At 42.4% G+C, this 24,589-nt stretch overlaps 5 protein-coding genes across 5 annotated transcripts; 4 read left to right on the top strand and 1 right to left on the bottom strand.

The window, feature by feature from the left end:
• Positions 1-6,005: 6,005 nt before the first annotated feature.
• Positions 6,006-6,768, top strand: EDB93DRAFT_1101556 (uncharacterized protein; the record flags this gene model as incomplete). Its single annotated transcript, XM_041447108.1, has 4 exons — positions 6,006-6,067; positions 6,116-6,278; positions 6,409-6,637; positions 6,665-6,768. The coding sequence occupies 4 exons, from the start codon at positions 6,006-6,008 to the stop codon at positions 6,766-6,768; spliced, it is 558 nt and encodes a 185-aa protein (XP_041311046.1).
• A 5,825-nt stretch (positions 6,769-12,593) lies between these two features.
• EDB93DRAFT_1062896 (uncharacterized protein) lies at positions 12,594-12,950 on the top strand (the record flags this gene model as incomplete). Its single annotated transcript, XM_041444859.1, has 2 exons — positions 12,594-12,778; positions 12,800-12,950. Coding segments are annotated over 2 exons (336 nt in total), but the record flags the coding sequence as incomplete, so codon positions are not given.
• A 3,513-nt stretch (positions 12,951-16,463) lies between these two features.
• EDB93DRAFT_1247409 (uncharacterized protein) lies at positions 16,464-17,143 on the top strand (the record flags this gene model as incomplete). The annotated part of the gene is made up of 2 exons (XM_041452587.1): positions 16,464-16,832; positions 16,886-17,143. 2 exons carry the CDS (start codon positions 16,464-16,466, stop codon positions 17,141-17,143), a joined length of 627 nt encoding a protein of 208 aa, XP_041311044.1.
• Positions 17,144-17,870: 727 nt separating this feature from the next.
• On the bottom strand, positions 17,871-18,453 carry EDB93DRAFT_1101553 (uncharacterized protein; the record flags this gene model as incomplete). The annotated part of the gene is made up of 2 exons (XM_041447107.1): positions 17,871-18,205; positions 18,279-18,453. 2 exons carry the CDS (start codon positions 18,451-18,453, stop codon positions 17,871-17,873), a joined length of 510 nt encoding a protein of 169 aa, XP_041311043.1.
• A 4,505-nt stretch (positions 18,454-22,958) lies between these two features.
• EDB93DRAFT_1247406 (uncharacterized protein) lies at positions 22,959-23,669 on the top strand (the record flags this gene model as incomplete). The annotated part of the gene is made up of 2 exons (XM_041452586.1): positions 22,959-23,180; positions 23,241-23,669. The coding sequence occupies 2 exons, from the start codon at positions 22,959-22,961 to the stop codon at positions 23,667-23,669; spliced, it is 651 nt and encodes a 216-aa protein (XP_041311042.1).
• Positions 23,670-24,589: the final 920 nt, after the last annotated feature.

Raw genomic sequence — 24,589 nt, 5'->3', positions numbered from 1 at the left:
TACTTAACGACACGCACACTAGGAGGACCCCGCAACCTTATCAGTGCAACTTTAAGTGCAGGGTCTGCCACCAGTATGGCCACAAACAAAAACAATGCGAGCGATATTTCTGCCGCATTTGTGGACTGTTCGCTCCCGGACATCTCACCCCCTTCTGCCCTCGCCTTCATGGCAAGAAGATCCTTCGTCAAGGAATATCTTCGGAAACGTTCTACACTGACATGCGTCAGTTAGAAGCAGCATATGATCACGATGCTGCACGACTCGAACAAGATAGAGAAGAGAATGCTTTAGAGGCTATGGACATACTCCGTGACCTCGACTGCGACCCCTCCTGGTATGACAATATGGATAACTGAACTCGTTGATTTCAGTCCTAGAAACCGGGGTAATGTTACAAGAACATCTAGACGCTTGGGCCCCTACTATTTTTCTCCTCATCCTCCTCGTATCAGCCCTCGCGTCATACCCTTACCCCGACCTTACCCTTGTCATCCTTGTCATCCTCGCATTCCCGTTCGCTCTCTACCTGTCGCTCCAGCAAAGCCAGTACATCTGGCCGGACCCTTTCGCTGACGAAGCATACCCATGCTCCGTTTCACCACCTGACTGATCCTGCGGATAGTCCCCTTGCCCTTACCGTCTGGACGGTAACCTATGACATGATGCACGACGCATCCCCTTTGCCCTGTTTCCTTTCTTGATCTCTGACTCGGTGTGCAGTCGCACATGCGACTTATACTTAGATCCGCAGCTGCACGATCGTGCCTCTGCGCGTTTCACCTCTTATTTCGATTGTTGACTCACTTTCTTATCTAGCACGTTCTGCCTCGACCGAACGTGCCTTCCTGTTATAGTCATACCCTTTACCGATTGCCTCTCCCGGTAGTACGAGTTATCACCCACTAATACGTCTCCTGTCCTCTATATAAACTCGCTACCATGTACCATATTCCCTAACTTGAATCTACTTGGTTCTTGACCTCCTACTCTCACCAGAGTGATCCTTCTGCCTCGCCAGCAGTCTATATTCTATCTTCTTATCTGCTCATCGCGGATAAGCCTATAGTCTCGACCTTTACTCATCGACTTCGTCGACGAGCAAAGCCCCTGTTAACTAGTCGGACTTCTGTCCTTCTAATTAACGACGATCCTTACGATTAACCTTCGGGTGTCGTAAGCCTAGGCCGATATAGCTTATCGTCTTGCACCCACGTGACATAAGCTACCCGATTTGGACATAGGCGTTAAATCGTACTTGCCGAAGACCCGCCAAGTATGACCCCTAACCTTGGGCTAGCCCAAGGACGTCCACAGACCGTTGACGACACAAGCTCTGTTTGAGCGTCGCCAACAGATACCATCCAAGTCGTAACAGTTGTTTGCAGTGACTATCTAAGTCTCGTGCATTAGTTGTCCGCATTTTGCCTTAGCATCAGCCAACCTTAGTTGGGGTGTTATTAGTTGTCTCGCCTCGTCTTTCTCTAGTCTCACTTGCTCTCTCATATTTTGCTCTCACTTGCACACACTATTTTCACGTTGCACATCTCACCTTTTGCCTTTCACACTCACACGTTGTAACAATGGTCGTGGTGCTGGGCTTAGAACCTGTTACAACTGGGATAGTTCTTCTGTCAAAGGTCAAAGATAGACCGGTCGAGTTGACAGTTCATCAGCCTTCCTAGTACAAGGAAGGTTTCTGGTTCAAGGGGTTCTCACTAGACGAGCCACGGCTTCTGTCTAGGATCAGCGGCGAGTGGTTTTAGCACTTCTACCGCTATCAAGGGTTCAGGCTAAGACAGTGAGTGACTGTCTTAGAATCAGGTATCAGGCTACTAGGGTGGAGACCTAGTAGATCAGGTTTCAAGGGGAAAACCCAGTAGATTAAGTTAAGGAATACATCTATGGTACATAGGGTTTATATAGGTAAAAGGGAGCGGCGCAGCCACGACAAGAATGGTAGCAAAGATAGGAAAAATAGTACAACCTATCAAGATAGCAAAGATAGGTGAAACCGCCATGCGGCGCAAGATAGTATCTATGTTACAATCAAAAAGAAGAGAAGTGCGGACAGCCCACTTGATAAGAGAATAGCTGAGTCTAGATGGGTCTAGAGTTGGTGGCATGGTTACAAGAAGGAAAAGAAAAATGAAATAGGAGTAAATGTTATTGTAACAGAACCACGGTTTTTCATACTCATGTCAACACCCAAAACATACGCGCACATGTCCGATGCACTTCTGCACATGTCTGAGCCACTCCACATCGGATCCAGTGCATCGGATTTTCAGATATCACATCAGCCGATTGCACTTCGCACGCACTTGTCCATCCTATGTCCTGTCCTTCTGAACTAGCCTCACTAGGTGCGTAGTTACTTGGTTTCACATTTTCTGACATTCGGACCACATTATTACATGTCCACAGCACCTCGTGTTTTATTACATAGATTCTCAGATCCCAAATATTGCTACCATCTTCACCTATAGTATTCCGGATTTCTATGTACTTACTTAAATACTCTGTAGTGACCCATAGTAATCATCATCCAGTAGTTAGGAGCCATTTCCCAACTCTGCAGACCACCCAGAATATTTTCGTAGTTCTTGATTGATTTGCAAAATATTACCATTCTTTCACCTTCACAAATCTATCACTTGTTATACTCGCAATACCGCTTGCAATCTGACACTCGTTATACAGTTTCCGACCTATTATCATGAAGTCTGAAAGTCTGAAATCTTGGACATTGCACTTTGGCTTTGGACATCAGATAAGTACCCTCAGACATCATCGGATTACCATTGAACATTGTTTCATAGCTTCGGACAATTGTTATTTGCATTACTGACATATTTATACTACTAATACCAATTAGCAATCCCTTTAGGATCGAATGCACTTGCTCTGCAAGTATAGCAGACTAGGTCGTGCTAAAGATCTACCTAAATATTGTTGTCTAGGTAGTACCATTTCTGCTGAGCCCAGCAGAGATTTACTCTTTACACTGACCAGGATGCTCAATGGTCAACCCCAGTGAAAACTGACTGTTATGGGAATGTGCAGCATATGCTGAGATGTGAATTTATATTTTTGTACTATGCCAGAATATGCTTCCTTCTGATAAACAACCATACAACTCAATTACAATACATGTGCACACCTTCATTTCCAACATATTATATCAACAAACATTGTGTTGCATTCTGAAAACATCACATCACATATTGTAAGCACTGAATGAACTTTGTACCACTAAGGAACATTGCATCTAAGTCATTGCCAGTGTGCAGCTTTACCACCTTGTCATTGTCTTGGTGCAATAGTCTGGTATACTGTTACATTATTATGCAAGATATGGTAGCATCAATTGAATTTGGGTCAACTAAGTATTATACTTGTTCTATTAAGATGTTTCTGATTCCAAGTGTGGAGCAACTCAATGATACAGGTCAATGCATGTGCATCTGCAAGAAATATGGGGTTCCCCATGTTGTTTCAATAGCAACCTGGTGCTAACATCTGCACAATGCGGGTATGCAAGAGGAGAAAGAATGTATTCGAACTGGAAGAGTGTTACAAGTTGGTAGCTTGCAACCTCCAAGTCATATCCCTGGCTTTGCCACTAGTATTACTTCTGGAAGTGCCACTTGCAACATTTCAAAACCTCTGAACATTTATGGCAATGTTGCAATGGATGTGCTTCCTCATCCAAAACAGCAAGATGACGATGCTGCTTGGAGAATTGGACGTTGCAAGCATGCTTGGATCACTCAGACTGAGCCAGTTGACCACATCAAACAGCTGGTATGTAAAATCTCACCAAATTAATTGAACTATTGATATTGACAACTGCATTCAAGCTACCAGATGATAACCCTCACCTTTCAGATAATATCCCTCCCCATTCCCAAGACAATTTTTTCCCTTGGCATCTATCTCCTCCTCTTGATCACAGACAAGTCCCATCTCCCTCTCTAGATGCTAATGCAGATGGTTGAGCCCTGTCTCCACCCACAATAGACATTGAGCACAGACCTCAACCAAATATTGATATTAATGTACTTGCAGAGAGTGCAGTGCTCCCTAAAATCAGGGAAATCTTTGACTTCATTGTTGCTCTAAAGCATGCATCACTAGATGACCCCATCTCCAAGCTAAGCGATAACACAATTGAACGACTTCACAGTCCACCTAGGAGTCCTATCAACATCAACAATCCAGGAACCCATTAAAGCGTTTCCATATACATATCACTGCAACTTGCATCTCAAGACACTTATAATCATATATAAAGAGCAACAATATGCAATTATGCTCCTGACAATGAGGACAGTATTCTGAGATTTTATAATGTTGAAAAGCTCATTGTGCAGTACACTGGTGTCAAGACAATTGAACATGATATGTGTCCTGATTTGTGTTTGGCATTCACAGGCCCATATGCAGCACTCGAGATCTGTCCCCTGTGCAATAAATTATGCTGGGACCAGGGAAAGCTGCAAGCAAGCAATGGCTGCAGCAAGGTTGTGGCTTAAAAATTTATAACTATTCCTCTTAGTCCCTAATTAAAGGCCTTATATTGTGATCCTGATAGTGTATGCAATATGCAGTACCTTCATGAGCAAACACAGCAAATCCTTGCACAATTAAAGGCAACACAATCTATTCCAGTAATTGACGACATTGCTGTAGGCTGGAATTACCTTGCTGCAGTACGTGCCAATAATATTAAGCAAAATAACATTGTCCTTATAGTGCCAATTGACAGTGTGCAGCTTTATGAAAGCAAGCAGTCTGACTGTTGGATGTATGTTTGGATCATTCTCAATCTCTTGCCTGACAAGTGGTACCAGAAAGTGCATGTATACCCAGGTGGTTTTATTCCTGGACCAAATAAGCCCAAAAACTTGGATTCATTTCTCTTTGTTGGCATGCACCATTTTGCTGCTCTTCAGAAGAATAGCCTTATGATCTAGGACACATCCTGTGACACTGTTTTTACATCTGACCTCCATCTTCTTTTCACAACCACTGATGACCCTGGACTCATCTATTGAGATAGAATGGTTGGACATAGTGGTAAAAACAGGTGCTGTCTCTATTATCCTGTATTGCTCAGGCCAGCGGACTATTGTGTTTGTGGTAGTGATCATCCTGACCTTAATGCCTTTGATCTTCCTCTTGGGGCATCTGAAGGCTATGCCAAAAACCTTAAAGAACTTGTCAAGGCACCCAATGCACAACAATGGAAGAAAAGGAGGACTGAAACAGGAATAACCAAACCTTCACTTATCCTCAGTCTTAGCCCTTCACACTCCCTTGGTGTTCCCTACTGTATGACTCCCGATATCATGCATCTAGCTGGGAATCTTATTGACCTTCTTCTCAGTCTCTGGTATGCAACAATAAACTGTGCGACTGCCAATAATCCAGCTACCTGGAATTGGGTCATTCTGAAAGATGAAGATACTTGGATTGCTCATGGTGAAGCCATCGAGAAAGCAGCCATATATCTACCAGGTTCTTTTGATCACAAACCTCATAATATTGCTGAAAAACTCAACACAAGTTACAAGACATGGGAATTTCAGCTTTATATGTTCGGACTTGCACTCACACTTCTATATGGACTGCTTCCAATTAAACATTGGAAAAATTATTGCAAGCTCATGCATGGATTCCAACTACTGTGTCAATATTGCATCATGGTTGAAGACCTTTAACACACTTAATCGCTCCTGTGCCATTGGGAACAAGAATTTGAGCACCTCTACTATCAATGCAAAGAATATTGGCTTTATTTTGTATGGCCATGTGTTCATCAAACAAATCATCTTGCCCAAGAAATGGTACAAAAGGGTCTGCCTATCTGCTATGCTCAGTGGATGATGGAACAAATGATCAGAAATCTCGGTCAAGAAATACAACAGCCATCATAGCCATATGCTAATCTTTCACAACAAGGAGTTTGGCATTGTAGAATCAATACTCTTCTTTCAATCATGCCTGAATTGGATGAGCCACCAAAGGGCCTTCCAGAAGGTGCTGTTGATCTTGGAGATGAGTATGTGTTGTTGCAAAAATGAGAGAGATATGCAATACACCCAACTAGACAATATGCACTCACCATCACAACCTTTCTTGGAAATGGACATCAACTCCCTCACATACAAAAGTGGGCATGGCTTCGGTTAGCAAATGGGCAGACTGCACATTCATCTTGGAGAGAAAAACTCAAACTCCTTGAGAAGACATGTATGTCACGCAATATTAAGGTATGTTTAAAAATATGTGCTTGTCATTGTCAGCCTAACTAATTTTAATTGACAGATAAAGCTTAACAATCAAATTCAATCCGCCAAGGCACTGTACTACATATAACTGCCCATCAATGTTGCAGGACAGAATGCAGATGACTTAGAGGAGGATGCGGATGACAATAAAAATGATAATGAATGGCACCTCAAGAATGTTGTAGTCATGCAGATGTACTCTGTCCCTAACAAAGAACTTCTCAAGCTCTCATCACAGGCCCTTGTATTCTGCACATTCCTTGATAATATTCTGGCAATTGATGTCAAGGTTATTGCCATGGTCCCACATATGCCAATATTACTATCTGGAGTTATGGAGAGTCAGTTTTTTATGATGGAATGACTAGGCTTAGAAATTTCAAACCTGGGAGTACCATATTCTGGTTTTTATATTAGAGGTGGCGACGAGCCAGAGGATGATGACAGTGACAATGGTGCTGATCTTGAGTAGTATCATTGTCATAATTAGTACTTTATGATAATTCTTACAATTTGAAGCCTTTTCCCACGCATAATACAGCCTCAAGATTATTTATTAGTGATAGGTATTACAGGTTTAAGACAATTGTCTAATAGTATCATATTATAGTACAGCACAATGTATCTGTGATGAGCAACTATGGAAAAAATGTGCAAGTACAACATTTGAAATGAGCAGAAAAGTGTGCAAGTAATGCAAAGTGAGAGTATGCAAAGTGGAGGACAGTAGTGATTTACAACAGTGACTTTGAAAAAATTTGAAGTTCATCATACATTTCATGATGGATGTGTTGATAGAGGGTCCTTTTTTTAGCTGCCTCTGCCGCTACTTCTGAGTAATAAAAAAAATTGAACTGAATAGTGCCATGGCCTAAATGGGTCAAGCAGATCCTGGTTCAGGTTTCCACAAAGCCTAGTAAGCAGATGACATGGGTAAACTGAAGAATCCCTTCAACATCATGTCAGTTGAAGCATCATAAATACAAAAGGATGCACATGGAAGTGTTTCTTTCCTCCACCTCTACTTTGATTTTTGTTTGCTCCATCTCAGCTACCTCAATTTTTGTATCATCTTCCACTGCGCTCACAGTCATGAGTCTCTCAGCTTTGGTATCTTTATTCTTGATCTTGCCATCAGTGAATTGACTCCATTGATTCTTACTGTCTTAGATATTAATGTAAGTCTACAATCATTTGAAATAGAACTTACATAGTATCTAGGATGTTTGGTAGTGGTTTTGTGAGGGCCGAGTCCTTGATATGAAAAACAATCCTCTGAGGTATATCAGATAAGAAAGACATCAGCAACAAAAAAGAAAACTCACTTTAAGGTGAGTGGGTATTTCTAGGTCAAGGCAGTGCGTGTCTCATGAAGAGACATCACTGCTAATCTCAATAAGACCAACACTACCAAGCACACTGATTATTGCATTCAACATAGAAGAAATATAAGTAAAATGAAGGTACACACTGTGCTGACTTGATGGGACTTAGATAATTTCAAGGCCTAGTGGACAATTCCAGCGGAGTTTCAAAGTAATATTACTGGTCTAGCATGGTATACTATGTATGGTGTCTTTCTCTCGAATCTCTCCACTATATCAACTGTCTAATATGTTTGAGAGCAGCTCATTTTCTCATGGCAGGCACAGGCAATTTAACTTTCCTTCACCAGGTCAGAATTTTCAGTAAGGAGGAGATTTAATTCATCTCCCCTATTTGGTGCTGCACCATTACCAGAGGACCATTTCAATTCAGGCTCTTCAAGTTCACATGCACACTTCCATCCAGTAAGTACTTATAATGTGTTTTTCTCATCAGAAATATATAGTTTTAGGGCACATATATCCATGATCACCAACAAATATCGGTCCTACAAGACAATTGTAAAATGTTAGAGTTGGAGGTGGTCAAATTGACTACTGAGCATGCTCCATCAGGTAGGTTTATTTTTGTAGAGGAAGTTCAGCTAACTTCAATACATGGCAGGGAGATGTTCAAACAGCTTACTAGTAGTACTGGGAGGCTTCAACAGGCTGACCCTCTGCAGCTCAATGCTTCACTCATTTCCATTTTACCAACTGACTCTAATTGTCCATCATGTGCTACACATTCAAATGTCCATTTCTGGGAACAGGTCGATTTTCAGAAATGGTGTGACACTCCTGCAAGTCAAGGTCATAGTTCTTTGCATGCAAACTTGGTCTATCTTGAGGATAAAAATGGCCACACAGTCTCATCACAAATGATCAAAGCCATACAAAGGGTTCTCCATGGTGGCTGGAGTAAGCTTGTTACTTGCAAGATTGCCCCACATTTTTAGGGTAAATTGTCAGCATCTGGAAGATAATTGATCCATAACTTCATGAAGAATGAGTCTCCCCTTTTCAAACTTGCTAACAACGGATGGAAACTAGATCATCTTGCTACTACAACATACCCTGCCTGGTGCAGAAACAATCTTGACACCAATGGTAAGTGGAAGTCAGGTGGTAACATCAAAAAGGAGGACGACAATGATGTCATCGATAACAAATATGCTGAGAGCAATGGAGAAGGCAAAAACTCAAGTAAGGGTAAAAAATAAAAGCAGATGATCAATTCAGTTAAATTTGAAGGGATGAAAAAGAAAAGAAAAAGAAAAGAAAAAGTTTGTCATTATTTTGGTTTAAATACCACATTAATGCAATTATATTTTAGTTACTCCTACTTCAAAAATACATCCTGTCATGTCTCTATTGTCCCCATCTCCATCACCTACTCTCAAATCTCCAATGTCTGCTCTCTATTTTCGGGGTCAATTTTCCACCCACTTTCTGTGTGTCTCTAGATACTAAGAATTTTACTTGTTGTTTGCAAGTGACTATTTAAAGTCATGTGCTTCGGTTCTCAGTCTCCGTCTTAGCATCAGCCAGCCTTAGTTGGGGTGTTAACACTCGTCTCACCTCGACTTTCCCTTGCTTCTCTCACTCACTTGTCTCTTGCCTTCGCTACCTTCGTGTTGCGCACCTTGACCTTCACCTTTCGCACTTGCACGTGTTTGCCTTCTGTACATCACATCGTTTCCACTTCACACTTCGTGCATTACTTAGCCCTAGTACTTCATTAGTTGTTTGGTGTCCCTCTTTTTACAAAGAGAGGTTTCCTTTACTCAGTAAGCTGCCCTTGGGACAATGATTTTACTTGCGCCCAGGTCTATCTGTGTTTGCTTAGCTTAGCACCAACTTTTCCCACAGTTTAGATTCCTCCTCTTCACCATGCTCGAGTGCGCAGTCCAAAAGGCGACCACCAGCACTGCTGAGTCAAAGCCAAAGAAAGCCAAGGGGAAGATGCATTCAAGTCAAACAAAGAACAGATGGTAAGCATATTACCATTTCATCAAGCTCAACACTTACTAGTACTATACACTACAGTAACTCATGCACCCATCACTGGCTCAAATAGATCAAAACAAATGGGATGACTGATGAGTTTGGTGTATCTAAGAAGTAAGGGGAAATAGTGTCAGGACTGAACGGGCGCTCATGTGGCTTTCACCTAGAGCCATGTGGTTTTCGCTTAGCTTGCTTAACCTCTTTTTGGAAACTTGTGTGGCTGTTACATGCTTTCCAGCTTCCATTGCCCATTTAGAGCAGCAAATATTTAATAACATTTATTTATGAAATTCACATGAATAAATTTAACTACATATTCAGGTGTTGAATGGGAAGAAAACACAATTTTGTCCGCTCATCTTCACCATACTTGCAACATTTTTTTGAGCTGTAGCATCCTCACTATGTCCATTACTGTGTACCAACTATATCCCAGGCAATTGCAGATGTGTGATATAATAATATCCTATACTATTAGAGCATATTCTGCGACGGCACCCAGAGTGCACATGTATATGTGCTGATATGAACCTGATGTGCTTGAATCATATGGGAGCATCAGAGACTTTGCCCTGTAATATTGCAAATATGATATAATTCTTATCTTAGTTTATAAATATCACCTGAAGTGTTCTTTTCAATGACCACTAGCCAAATCCCATCTCATCATACACCACATGTTCCCATAACAGTCAGTTTTCACTGGGGGTCAACTCTCTGCATCTGCTCACGAAATTCATCACAGACTCCCTAGCCTCACAGAACAACCACGTATCACTATTATTCCTGGACGTCAAAGCAGTGTTCCCAAGTGTAGTAGTCAACAAACTAATGCACAACTTAAGAAGAGCAGGAATCCCATGAGAATATGTAGATTGGTACTGCCAATGCCTAGACAACAGATTGACATACCTGTTCTTTGACGACTACCAGTCCAACATTTTCAATGTGATTGATGGGATAGACCAAGAATGCCCACTCATCTTTAGGCTTCATCTTCTACAACTCTGATGTCTTAAGAATCACTGACCCAAACCCAAGAAAGGGCAATGTAACAATAGTCTTGGTGCTGGACTCAAAACCCGTGTTTTTGATACTCACGTCAAACAGTATTTGTCCAATGCATCCATGACATTCCAATCCTGATCCCAATGCCCGACCCTGACCCGAAAGTTTCAGACACAACATTTTTGCATCAGACTTGTCCTTCCTATGTATAAAATAGAGTCGTATCTATCCCCACTGGTGCGTATTTACTCATTTTCGCATTATTGAATATTACAGACAGTGTTATTACATGTTATCTACAAAAGGTGCAGTACTCATGCTCTTTTACATACATTTGGACCTGATTTTGCACTACTGTTTTTGTCTAATGCACTCCGAAATTCTATATAGACACTATTTAATATCTAGTACTTCCTATCTATGAACTTACTTACTTTTCCCTACTCAGTAGTAGGATGGAAGTCATTGGATATTAGTAGTGCTTGATTGTATTGCAAAATATCTATCCGCTCTTTTACTCCAAAACATTCTGACACATACAACACTCATTTGACCAACAATCCGACACACTTCCGATACATTCCTTTACTATCTGACGGATTCCCGACAGTCTGACACATAGTCTGACACCTGACCTGACCCCAATATTTTCAAACCTGACAGATTCCCTTCAGACACATAGTATACACCTTCAGATTATTTTCCTTTCATTGATAACTATCTATCTAAACTAATATCAAACAGCTACCCCTATAGGATCAAATGCACTTGCCTTGCAAGTATAGCAGACTAGGTCATGCTAAGATCTACCTAAATATCGTTGTCTAGGTAGTACCATTTCTGCTGAGCTCAGCAGGAATCAGCTTTCTACAGCGAGCTGAGTTTAGGATTTTTAGATAATGTAGCTCTCACAGCCAGAGGTAGCACATATGAGAAGGCGAATGGAAAACTGAAATACATTATGGAGAAGCAAGGAGGCACTCTGGAATGGAGCAAAGGACACAATACTGAGTTTGAACTGGAAAAAACAGTACTAATATGTTTATCTAGTAAACAAATTCCTGACCCCCTCAACACTCAAAAGACAACCCCCATACCACAACCACCAATCACCATCTGCAACCACACCATCAGGCCTTCCAGATTGCACAAATTCCTAGGGGTGATAATCGACCAAAATCTCAATTTCAAGGAACATACAGCATATGCAATGGCAAAGGGAATGAAGTACATACTCACATGAAAATGAATGATCTGCCCAATGTCAGGCATCCATGCCAAGCTCATAAAGAAGTTATACAAGAGCATTGTCATTTCCAAAATGCTATATACATCAGATGTGTGGTACATGGGGTTAGTTAGCAAAGAAAGAAGTGCAAAGGGAGAAGGACGAGATACAAGAGGATTCACTTCCTAGATGGCCAGAGAACAGAGAACCACACTATTGATAACAGGGGGCTTGAAATTTTCTGCAACTGATATACTTGATTTGCACACTAACATACTCTCATTCCAACAGACTCTCAGGAAGGCGTGTCACTGTGCAATGCTGAAAATAACAACACTCCCAGCAAAACACCCACTAGCAAAAAGCATCAAGGTGGCATATGAATACAATGCAAAGAGAAACTTCCAAGGGAAAAAACACTATCCATCACCCCTGCATAGACTGACAAATGAATTTCAGATAGACCTGGCCAAACTCGAAAAGATCGAACCAGTTAGACACAACCCCAAGTGTGTACTAGACATTTTAACCAGCATGGCAAGCTCTACTCAAAAGGCCATCCAGCAGGACACACTAGCAAACAAAGACCTATGCCTGTACTCAGATGGTTTGGCAATAGAAGGTGCAGTGGGAGGTGCAGCAGTACTTATAAGAGGACAGAAGATGATTAAGTCTAAGATGATGTATCTAGGAATGATCGAGGAACACATGGTGTACAAGGCAGAGATTGTAGGAATGATTTTGGCGGTACAGATACTAAAGGAGGAGAGAGGTCAAAGGGGAGGCACTATGTCACTGGGAGTGAACAACCAGGCAGTGATCCAAGCCACCATCACATTTCAGTCCCAGCCAGGACACTACCTGGTGGACAAGTTCCACAACAATCTTTGAAGAACACTCACAAGCAAGGACAACAACCAGCTTATCATAAGATGGTCCCCAGGGCATGTAGGAATTAAAGGGAATGAAGCAGCTGATAAAGAGGCCAAGAAAGCAGCATTAGGAGATTTGTCAAGTGCACAAGAGCTGCCCAAATCACTTCAAGGCAAGAAGAACAGTATTATTGTTCTTCTGCATAGCAAAGCGGCATACAAACAGCACTTCCAGCATGACATCAAGAATGAACCCAACACAATAATGTGCAGTTCCCCCCAATACATCCAGCTCCAATCAGTGGATCAATCTGCCCTGTAGAAAAAGTTTACCAAAATCATCAACACTCTCCCCAGAAAACACAGTGCACTCTTATTCCAGCTATACTCAGGCCACATAGCACTGAACAAATACCTACACCACATAGCAAAAACACCTTCCACAAGATGCCAGAAGTACAATGACCATGACAAGATAGTACACCACTTCATTCTAGTATACCCAGCTTACATCTGATAATAAACAGACATGAAGTGGGCCCTCGTTAATGTAACCTCAAATATCTCTTAGGTAAAGGAAAAGGCATGAGAGCAACACTGAAGTACATCACCTGCACGAAAAGACTAGAATAACAATTCAGTGATGTGATCCTTCCTGAGAATGAAGACAAGAGATAGCCATGTGCACATATCATGTAACACCAAACACACTGCCCTAAGAAGGCCTTGGCTAAATTGCTTGATCCATTCTGCTTCAATTTTGTCATCTGTCCAACCCTTCTTGAAGTAGCCAAGTCTGACTTCAAATTAGCAGGTTATAATCAGGACCATCTACTTGTGCTTACAATACATTAAGTGGGTTATTCTCACCCCACTTGGACTAGTATGCTTTTCCCTTAAAAATGACCGCAGGAGTTAATGAAGTTCCATCAATTCCATTAGTTACAATTATAGTAATATTTTCTTGGTTTTCACTGCACTGCTAATACTGTACTTTGTTTCCTGTAGTGCTAATGACTCTCTCCTGCAAGAACCCACTGTTTGGCTGGAAGTCTATTTTGTCAACATCCCAGATGCACTCGGAAGCAATAGGCTGTCCATCGTCACTAGTCTGCAAGGTTGCATCAAGCAGATCGTACCATGCCTTGTTTGTAGTAGGGTTAACTCTACGACTGCAAGCACAGTTAAGAGTGCATGCTTGATATCCATGCAAATGATTGGAATGCCTCTCAATGAAGCAATGAGTCCAATTTCTCCCTACTCCAGTCTCAGGAAAAGCTGCGCCGAGCCATGCTCAACAAATTTCATCAACATGTTCTTTGAGCCTCTTGTGGTTCAAAGGAAACCTTCTCATAGTCATTTGTTATATGTAGTCAATGACAGTTTCTTCTTCACCTTCTGTCAACTATCTCTTTGTCAAGCTATTAAACTTGCTGAGATTCATGCCTCCTTTAGCAAGACAACTGAGAGTAACATGGCTAAGTATAATCACTCACCCTGTTTCTTTGAGATATGTCTTCTGAATGTCAATACAAACTTGTTGGAGTCCATATTTTTTTTTCACATGGCTGCTTGTCAAGCTCAGCTTAATACTCAATGACAGCATGTGCCATCAATTTGTCCTTGTCTTCTCTGGATATCTATGCTTATTTAGTGAGTGATTTTGGCTGTCCAACCATTGTAATGATAAAATTCAAGCAGTTGTAGTTGCAGAATTCAAGTGGTGTGAATTGTCTTACTACTTAGCTCAATGCCTCATTGCTAATACATGGAATGGACCATGACACTCTTTACAGTATTCACTGCAGTCAACCTTATTCTGAAATTGTATGCAGGAATCTGTTGGAGCTTTCCATGTGCGAGGATGGGTCAAACAGATAGCTAATGTTTCCACAGTAGTCATTGAAATTTTTCAAATAATAGGAAAACATGGTTAAAATGCCATTTCTTATGCATATCACATTTTTTTTCCCTAGGTCACTTCAAATTCTGATAGAGGGCTTCTCAAAGTATAATAAAGAGTTAAATTTAAAGGAATTTTGTGTAAGATTGAGTGAGAAATACCAACTGTTTCAATGAGTGGCAGTGTTGCAAGGACAGGTTGAATACTGTAGTGGTGATTCAAGCAAGGGTAGTATGACAACAGATCAAAAGAGTGCTTCCGAGGTATGAACTTGATATTTTTCTGGAGTACACTAATTTATTATTCAAGCTGGCTGATGTTTTGAGAGTTCATCACAAGAAAAATACTCATCTCCACCTTCCTGACTCCGCCCTTCTAGAACTTCTCCACACTTCTGAGGTGGCTACCTCCAACTCGAAGGCAAAATCAAAGCCAAAACAGGGATTGAAATTAAAATTGAAGGTGGATGATGGATCTAATAATGAAGGGCCTAAGGCTTCACAATTGGGTTGATATAGTTCATGCTAGAAAAGTTTTCTTGAGGATGCAAAGGGGGAGTATCATACCCAGCAGGTATTATAAAATCCATTTCCAAGCCTGGTTGTTGACATGCTGGTCTCAATTACTGAATGTCTTTCAGCATCCCTTGTGCAATGACTTAAAATCGGCCACCAAGTTGACACTGGTAAATCTCTGTTTCTGTTCAGATAGTCAATTGACTCGTGGCATCCAACAGGTGTGTGGCCCAAACACAAACCAGACATAACAAGGCTGGTACACATATATATTGTCATATGCCTCATATCTCATTTATTTTCTAGTTGTACGATGACCTGGCAACTTGGTGTTCTGATCTGAAAAAAAATCATTATCACTATTGCACCTTCCACATATGGCCTTGTCCCACCAGCTGACATTCCTGGTCAAGAGTGCACAGCTTGGGTTGAAGATGCTGCTGCTAAATTATTGGATGATGGCAAGTTTATGACCCTTATCATGGTCCCAGGCTGATGCAACAACTTGGTGAATGGGCTCGAGCTGGATGGTTAGGGTTTTTTTTTGTGTAGCATTTGGCACTAATGAATTTCTTACAGGGCAGAGGCATCCAAACTAGATGCTGTTGACACATCAAGGCACCACCGCTTATGGATGCAGCTTGACTAAGGCTCCTGATATCATCTTTCTCAGAATCAACCGCCATATCACATTCCTACATATAGTTTTTACCTTTTGTTTACCATTTATTACAGTAGTTTTATGTTTCTGCTGATCTAATTATATCATGGTTTTTGTGCACATTGTACCAAATAAAATAAGCCATCAATACTGGACACCTCTAAGTTCATCTGTGAGTGCCTGTGCAAACATGAATAGAGGTCTGTACAGACAGACAGAGAAAATAATACTAGTATTTGGTACCTACTGGGCATGCCTGTGAGTATCTGTGGCAGAGATTCATTGAGAAAATTTTACTGTAGTGAATTGGCTAGTAAGGACCAAGCTGTACACCTGGCATGCTGTCCAGAACTGTACAGATCTACACAAAACCTGGCAATTTACTGATGTAGTCAAAGACTAATAGATAGAAATTTGATGATATGTGCAGATTAGTATGCAGTCAAATAGAGGGGTGTAAATTTACATCTGTTAATTTACATGTGAATCTGGGAAGGATATTTGGGGGTGTCAATTTCGGTGAATTTGGGATTTGCATCGGGTGTATCCATGAATTTTTGTAAATACCTATAGCAGCTAGCTCATCAAACAGCTAAAGTATCATCTATGGATTGTGAGATGAAAAATAAACTACAGCTACTATCTCTTTATCTTCAAAACCTCCCCAAAACAATTTCTCTCGCAGACCCTTCAAGCCCACAGTATGGCTTTGACTTCTTTATCTTGGATGATGAGAACATTAAGGATTATGGTCCTATTAGCGCACTAAATCAGAAACTCAAACTGCGCATGGATCAGCATGACAAAGGTTCCATTTCTTTCAAGGAGTGTGGACCTAGCCTAAATACTGTGATTGATGTGCTCGGTGGCTACCTAGATCAATATCATGAGTCTCCAAAGACAGCACTTCTCATCAAATGGGTGGATGACCTCACGATAGCGGCAGTAGCTGCATACAAATCTGCTGGCATTGAAGTAAGCTTATTTTTATTGTATTTAGAGGCAAAAATCACTTGCCGGCAATTCAGTTACCTTCTCACATGACGGCAGCAAAGCCTGCTGTAACCACTGCCAAAAAGTGCCAAAAGCAGCCAGCAGTGCATCAGCCCCTCTCAAACTCCATTGACCTATGGTATATTGACTTACCTGAGGTTGCTGATCTTCACACCAGTGGTGCAAGGATACATCTGCTCCTTCTTGAGGCAACAAGGTATTGTTATAAGGTCCGAGATGGTGAGGTTTGGAAGGGTGGTGTCTTGACTGCTTCTGAAAAAGTGGAAGTTTAAGTGCAGTGCATTGGTAGTAAAAAATGTGGGACAACGTGGAATGCCCCTTGTTCTTATGACCAAATCATGGGACATCTTGCAAAATGTAGTCACATTGACGAGAAGATCCAGGATCATGCAATTGAGTTTTTGGCCAATGCTGCCAAAGGCCCCAAGTTATGCATTCCAGATGCAGAACAGTCAAATGTAAAAAATGATGTAGAAGTCATGGTGACAACTCACCATGGCAGTGATGGCAAGAAGAAGACTGATGAGTTGGGAAAATCACCATTCAACCCCTTTGTCTCCAAGGGGAAGTAGGATCTCAAGGAACAAGTAAACCATACTAGATGTACCCGAGTGTTCGTGCTTTTTTACGGTCTCGCGTATTGCTCTCGATCCACAACACAAAATAAATATCGGATAGTCATTAGTAGATAGAATACCATCTCAAGAACATGGCCCAAATTTTTATATACTAAAAAATTGATCTGTTGTGTTGCTACAGCATGAGCGAGCACCTCTAGTCAATCTCACCTAGTGTTCGTGCATTCGTCACACTGTGTCACAGGTTGCCGACGTTGCCGATTCGAAGTCCGCTACACTTGCGCTACACATACGCAAGTTCGAGGCGCCCGCTCGACGACAGTAGTAGAAATTTGATAACATGTATGTATATTATTGATTTGAATACAAGTTCTATGTGATATGGTGATGCTACAGTGTGTGTGAGTAGTATGTGCGCGAATTAATCTGCGTGATGATATGGAAACATGTTAAAGTGATGATTATATGAAAAATGGGGTATGTTCAAACCGCGGACGTCGTGATTAGCGTCATTAGGAGGGAGTAAATTGTTGTCATTTGTACCGTGAGTCATGACAGGTATGTGTGAAGGTCCTGCAATTGGTTGATTCATCTCTGAGTCAGTAGCATGATGACTCGAAGGCTGCCAGTGAGCATCAAGTCTTCGGCGCGTTGCAGGTGGATGCATAGAGGACTCGACATCCGGCAGCGGTGGAACGTTCTCAGTTTGGCGTTGTTGTGCCGGTTGGATGTGCGCGTTTTTGTCCACGTGTATGCCTGTACAATCCAGCAAATTTGGGATCAGTCTTGAGGGCAGGGTTATCATTGAGGTGCGCCTGAATGCACTCACACCGATCTCCATTGTTCCGAGCATTTTCTAGGGAAACGCCAAGTGCTTGAGCGAGCTCAAGAAGGTCAGCCTTGCTTTTGCTCGAAAGTGCGCCACTAAACGCCACGGTTGGCCCGCAGTGCAGCACAAGCAGCAACACGAGCAGTTTTCCGCTCTTCTCGCCGCCGAGTTGCATCAGCCTTTTTCCTCGCCTTCTCTGCACTGCCGGGCTTTTTCGGCCTCCCAAGCTTGAATTCCTGCCTGCGAAGTCAGCCCTCTTGCACCAACATTTATCGTCCCTTCCGTCGACTTGTTCTTCCTGCTATTTAATTTTTTCTCCAGGTCTTCCATTTGGTCATATGCGAGCGCACAGTGACCTTCGGCTATTTCGAGGGATGTGGCTAATTGACAGTTCTCGTCTTGCAGCCGTTCGTTCATCTCGATCATGGCGTCAAGCTTCTTTTGCATAGACCAATGGGGAAGATATGGTGTCGTTGACTGTGAATGTGACAAGGGGGGATACTGTGGTGGGATGCCTGGTCCAGAGAGAATTCTGAGAGGCTGTGTATTTGACAAGGGGGAATGTAGTAACTGGGGGGGTGGATGGCTAATCATTGGAGGAGGAACACCTGGTCCAGAGAGAATAGGTGTAGGTGTGACAGGCTGAGAAGAAGTCACAGGTGTGATACGTTGCGTGGGTGTGCTTTGTTGCGCTGACTCGGATTGCAACAGATCCCTGGCATTGTCATCCCGTGAGATGACACCTAAATCCACTCTATTGCCATCATCATTCTCATCATCCGCAACATCTGATTCTTCCTCGGAGTCGTCACTCTCGCCATCTCTGTATTCCGGTTCAATGTCCTGTTCAAAATCCGACTCCTCAACTTCAAGATAACTGCTCTTCGAACTGCCGCAAGGAAATGAAGGTGGAACATGTGCCCTGATGGAGGTTGCTTGACTTGGTGCGAAATCTTCATCCTTGAAAATATCGGGACTGATGGGATTGAGACCACTGCGCTGCCATGCCTTTTTGATAAGGTCTGGCCTTGACCACACTTTGTTTCGAACCTCCATGTATTCGCTGACAAAATCCTTCCTAGGTATCTCTGCACCAGTTTCAATGACGACATCATCACACCTTTTTCTCCAAGCATTTTGCAACGGTCCGAAGCATCCAATGTCCAGAGGCTGCAGTTTGTGTGTGGTATGAGGTGGCAGACAAAAGAGGTGGATGTTGTGCTGAATGGCAAGGTCGCGGATCTTATCGGTGAGGTGAGAGCTGTGGCCATCGAAGATGAGCAACATGGGCTTGCCGCTGTCGTTTCGAGCACTTGCTTGTGGAATGAATGATGTTTCGAACCAGTCGGTGCCAACATAGTCATCTGTCCAGCCATTGGGTGTTGTGTATGTGCTACACTGATGTAAGTATCTGTCTCGTCATTCACGGCAATGGGACTCACTTAATTGCAGGGTCCACATTCCACCACGAGGGACAATGATGGACACCGGAAAAGACAAAGGCAGGTTGGAGAGCAGTTCCATCAGCGCAAACACATTCAATGATTGTGACGAGTTCAAGATTATCACTCTTGAATTTGTAGTGAACCCTTTGTCCTCGAGACATAAGGTATTTAGCACGACTATGTCCTCGACCTCCTCCACGCTGACAACCTTTCTCATCCATGTTATAGACATTCTCCCATGGTATTCCGTGCTCCTCCATGATTTTGTGCAGCAGCTCAAAGTGATCTTCGACTGTTTGCTTATTGAAGCACTGAGCTCGCTTAGGATCGAGTCCAGAAGGCCGTCCAAGCTTGATAACTGGATGGCGCTTGAGAAAACGCTGAATCCAGTTCTTTCCAGGTATCTTCTTGGTGAGTACATAGACCTTCTGTTTGATGGTGCGCCTACTGATGGGATTTCCAGCAGCATCGAGGTGCTTGATCCATTCAACCAGCACCTTTTCTTTCTCCTCGGAAAGCAGCTGCTGATCCCTATGTGCTTTCCTGGCCAGCAGGTGAGTACCAAGGAAGCGGTCGCGAAGAGTGCTTTGCGGAACACCATAGTAAGTTGCAGTGTTGGAGATTTGAAGCTTCTGGCCGTTACGCCGATTCTCGCGAAGTTTTTGGCAGGCCTTTTGGAGTTTCTCCTCATTGCCTTCACGTGCAACTTTTGACTTGACCATGCATGTCAGGTGCTTTGCTGGTGCCGTGAAAAATCCATTGCGGCATGGCGGGATTTTAAAATGATGTAACGTCTTGTAGTAGATTGTCACGCCAGATATCATATCCTTCACTTGCACATCAATAGTCTTCTAAATCAACCTCGGAAGTTGTCATTTTAGCTAGATATATGTCTGGATCAATGTTCTAAACACTTCCGAGGTTAAGATCGGTGTGAGTCTGCCTTTCCGACACTGATCAGTGTGCAAAATTGTCTCCAAACGGTATATATTGTATCATGACACTTGCACAACACAATGATTTAAAAAATGAAAGACATAGAAATATTCATTGACAATGCAGGATCATTTTATTTCTATATATCTAAATGATTTGTGGTGATTTGCATGTGCTAGCGCAAAAACACGAACACTAGGTGAGCACGAACTCGTGGGTACATCTAGTACTACAATGAGGTTCATTGTCTGTTGTGGTATACCTCCAACAGTTGTGAATCCTGACAAATGGAAGAAGTTACTTTTGGTCTTGAACCCAAATTACCATACTCCAAGTTCCTCGGCACTAAAAACGCCATACAAACCTCTTGTCAAGTGGCGCAATATGGAATTCACAATCCTTGGCAAGTGTGCTGCCACTGAAGATTTGCCTCCTACTGGTCGAACACCTCCTCCACCTGAAGCAAGACCAATGGACTCAAACTTGGACTCAGAAGATGGATTTGACAATGGTGCAGATTGGTTGAATGACCCACCTGCTCTTGCAGCAGAGTTCAAGATGGCAGAAAAAAACTCGTTTGTACTTGCAGCATCCAATGGTATTGATTTACATGTGCCCTACCTATGTGAACTGCTTGATTCCATCAGGAAACAACCTTCACAGTTAGTTTCTGTGCTGACAACAAAGGCTGCTACTAAAAACTTGTTCCCACCTGTCCTGGACCCTTCTAATTGGGATGAGTGGCCTGGGAGCACATAATTCACCCTAATTCACTGTAGATTTGGCCAAATTCACTTGTAAATTAGTGTTAATTTACAGTAATTCACACTGGTGAAATTCACCATACACTAGTGCAGACCAAACAGCCGGACGAACCAAACACCACAAGCAGACATGACAAATGTGTTTAGGGCCAGAGTTAATGGATTTCTCTGCCAAAAGTTCAGAACTTTGAGAGTACATGGGTAGACTCTACCATAGACTATGTGTAGAAAGTCCAGGAGCATTACTAATTCTTTTTGTGGAAAGTAAGCTGAATCTGTAGACAATTCATAGACTTTTGTAGACTCAACTCGGTTTCAGTAAATCGATCAAACAACTTTAACATCATAGTTCATTGCTCGGCTGTGATCATTGCCTGGAGAAGTGTCTGGCATATATATGGCAATGACAAGCCAACATTTTCACTGTCTGCCCCACCACTATGTCACTTGGACCTACATTTGCTACTAGTCTAAGTCCCGATATTCAAGTTAATCGCCATCTCAGTATAAATGCTCTCTCATTGACATAGTACCTGCTAACAACCAGTGCTGGACGCTATCGAGTATACTACCCTGGATGTTTGCATGGCCCAGGTGATCAGTGAGTCCGCTTATTACTGTCCTTAACCTACTCAACATTCAACTTGCATTATAACTATGGCCTACTATGACTGATACGGTCCTGTGCACTAAGGCTGACTGCCGCAACTTAAAGCATGCTATGCAGTCATGGAAGGCCAACAGGAACTGTATACAATGCTACTGCAAGCAGTGTTGTGAGGTAGCAGGAAGGTGTAGGGTCTACCGGGTCGCATCTGTACCTTCTCCAGTTGCTGCTCAACAGCACAAAAACTCAATTGTACCACCACCTGCCACTGTTAACCCCACATCTACTTAGCTTGACCATCCTCTAGTTACTACACCTGAGGGTCCCTTGCCTACATTCCATTCATCATCAGCGAGCATGTCACGCTCTTTAACTACTACTCAGTTGCTCCCAGCTGCTTCACGAAACTATACCCGGCCATTAGACCCCAATTATGCATGGAGCTATGTTCTTAGGCACCAGCAGACATTGATGGCTGAACAATGCTTTCAAGCTGACCAAAGTATGAGTATCATGATCCGCAATATGATCGACATAGTCCTCTGGTTGAAGGTACAGTTTTCTACACTTATTAGATGGTTTCTTGGTGCTGACTAGCCAACTTGAATATCACTATCACTAGAACAACAACCCTCCCCACCTAGTAAGGCTTTTGTGCACTGCACCTGGAAAGTTTGTGCCAGGAGACCATCAGCTATTGATGAGATTCGACCTTGGAGACTATATTGCAGTATATTGCAGTGATCAGCATGCCTGGATTAAGCAGGATATCAAGACTCCACTTCTCAGTCCCCCCAATTTGACTATCCTCCTGCATTCTATTGACCTTACTGACAATAATATGCTATTAGGATTCGCTGAGAGGGTCTTATCTCTTAGTCACACACCTGCAATTGTCCAATCTCCGTCAAAATGATTCTTTAGCACCATGGGTATGCATCTCTCCCAATTGGATGGGATCACCTCACCATTGAAGCAGCAGAGGAACACTAGTAGTAACAACCCTGTGAGCCCAGCTCTCATCTCTCTGCAGTTGCCCATTCCTTTACCAGTGATACCTCTATCACTCACCGCTGGTGACTCAAACATGTTGCCTATATTAGTACCTCCACCAGCCATGGTCCAACCCAACACCTCTGCTACTGTCCCTGTAGGTGCCCAAGTATGATTTCCTTGGAAGTATGCATGTGATATGGTTCCCTGGATTCAGCTCTTTGTCAATTTATCAGACGATCAGACGATCCAGACCCTCTTTGCTACTACCTTTCCAAATTGTGTCTATACTAAGGCAACATTTTATAAGCATCACACTGCTTATCGGGCAGCTATTGAGCATTTGAGTGATAGGGTAGAATTTGCCGTTGATGCAGGATATAGTCCTGCTGGCCAGTGGAACACCCTCTTGGCTGAAATTAAAGCTAATGCTCTGAGTCTCACCCCTACCCTGCCTCCGAGTCTACCAATGGACCCATCTACTGCTGACACTGGATTGCTGCTCCCTACTGACCTAACCAGTGAGATTTTTAATCCGATTTACTCCTTCCATGGCCAGCTAATCCTTGTCTTCAAGTCCTACCCTGCCTCTGAGTCTACCAATGGACCCATCTACTGCCGACACTGGATTCCCACTCCCTACTGATCTAATTGGTGAGATTCTCAATCCGATTTACTTCTTCCACAGTGGCTAATCCTCATCTTCAGGTCTTATTCTGCCTCCGAGTCTACCAATGGACCCATCTACTGACAATACTGGATTCCCACTCCCTACTGACCCAACCAGCAAGATAGATGATGCTATTGCATCACTATTGTGGAACATAGACAAAATGAACCACGATACTACAGCTACCACTGATTCTGAATTTCCATTAGATCTTACAAGTTATTCCCAATTTGATCCATTTAGCGCTTGATTAAATGATCATTCTCCTGCAGATTATTCTTTTATGGAACCTGATGTTCCAGTCTTACTACCATTACTACCTTTTTAATTAGACTCACTAGCACCATGAAAAGTTCTACTAGTTAAGTCAACTTTGTTAGTCTGATGCAGGTCTTGCTCTGCCAAATCTATGGGATTTTCCAGTTGACCAACAATGCAGGGAGCTCATCTATTTACAGGTTGCGTGGTGTACTAAAATCATTCCTGTTGATCCCAAGAAGCCAGACACAAGGGAATATCAAGGTACTCATGGCCACAAATCGACCAGATACTGACCTCACTTATTCAGCCTAGCACTGATGACTTTCTTCAGTTATGAGTGTCGAATGGACATCCAATTTAACCTTATTGCTCAATTATGATGGGTGCTGAGCTTCAGTCACTCGTGACTGAGGTGAGAAATTAACTATCTTCTCTATAATATCAAGTGTACAACTAGACTATTTTACCTTATTACATGTATTGTTCTCTCAAATGATCAGAGTTAGCTCTCGAATGCTGGAGGAAGAATTTCAAGGACTTAAGCTTGCATGTATTATTCTTCCAAATCACACATTTTCAAAGCAACAAAGATGCACAACAAGAGATAGAATTATCAATGACAAAAATCTAGACAA

Source organism: Suillus bovinus, assembly GCF_016758785.1.
Source record: "Suillus bovinus strain UH-Sbo-P2 chromosome Unknown EDB93scaffold_9, whole genome shotgun sequence".
Classification (NCBI taxonomy): domain Eukaryota; kingdom Fungi; phylum Basidiomycota; class Agaricomycetes; order Boletales; family Suillaceae; genus Suillus; species Suillus bovinus.
This window is presented reverse-complemented; position numbering and strand designations above follow the sequence as displayed.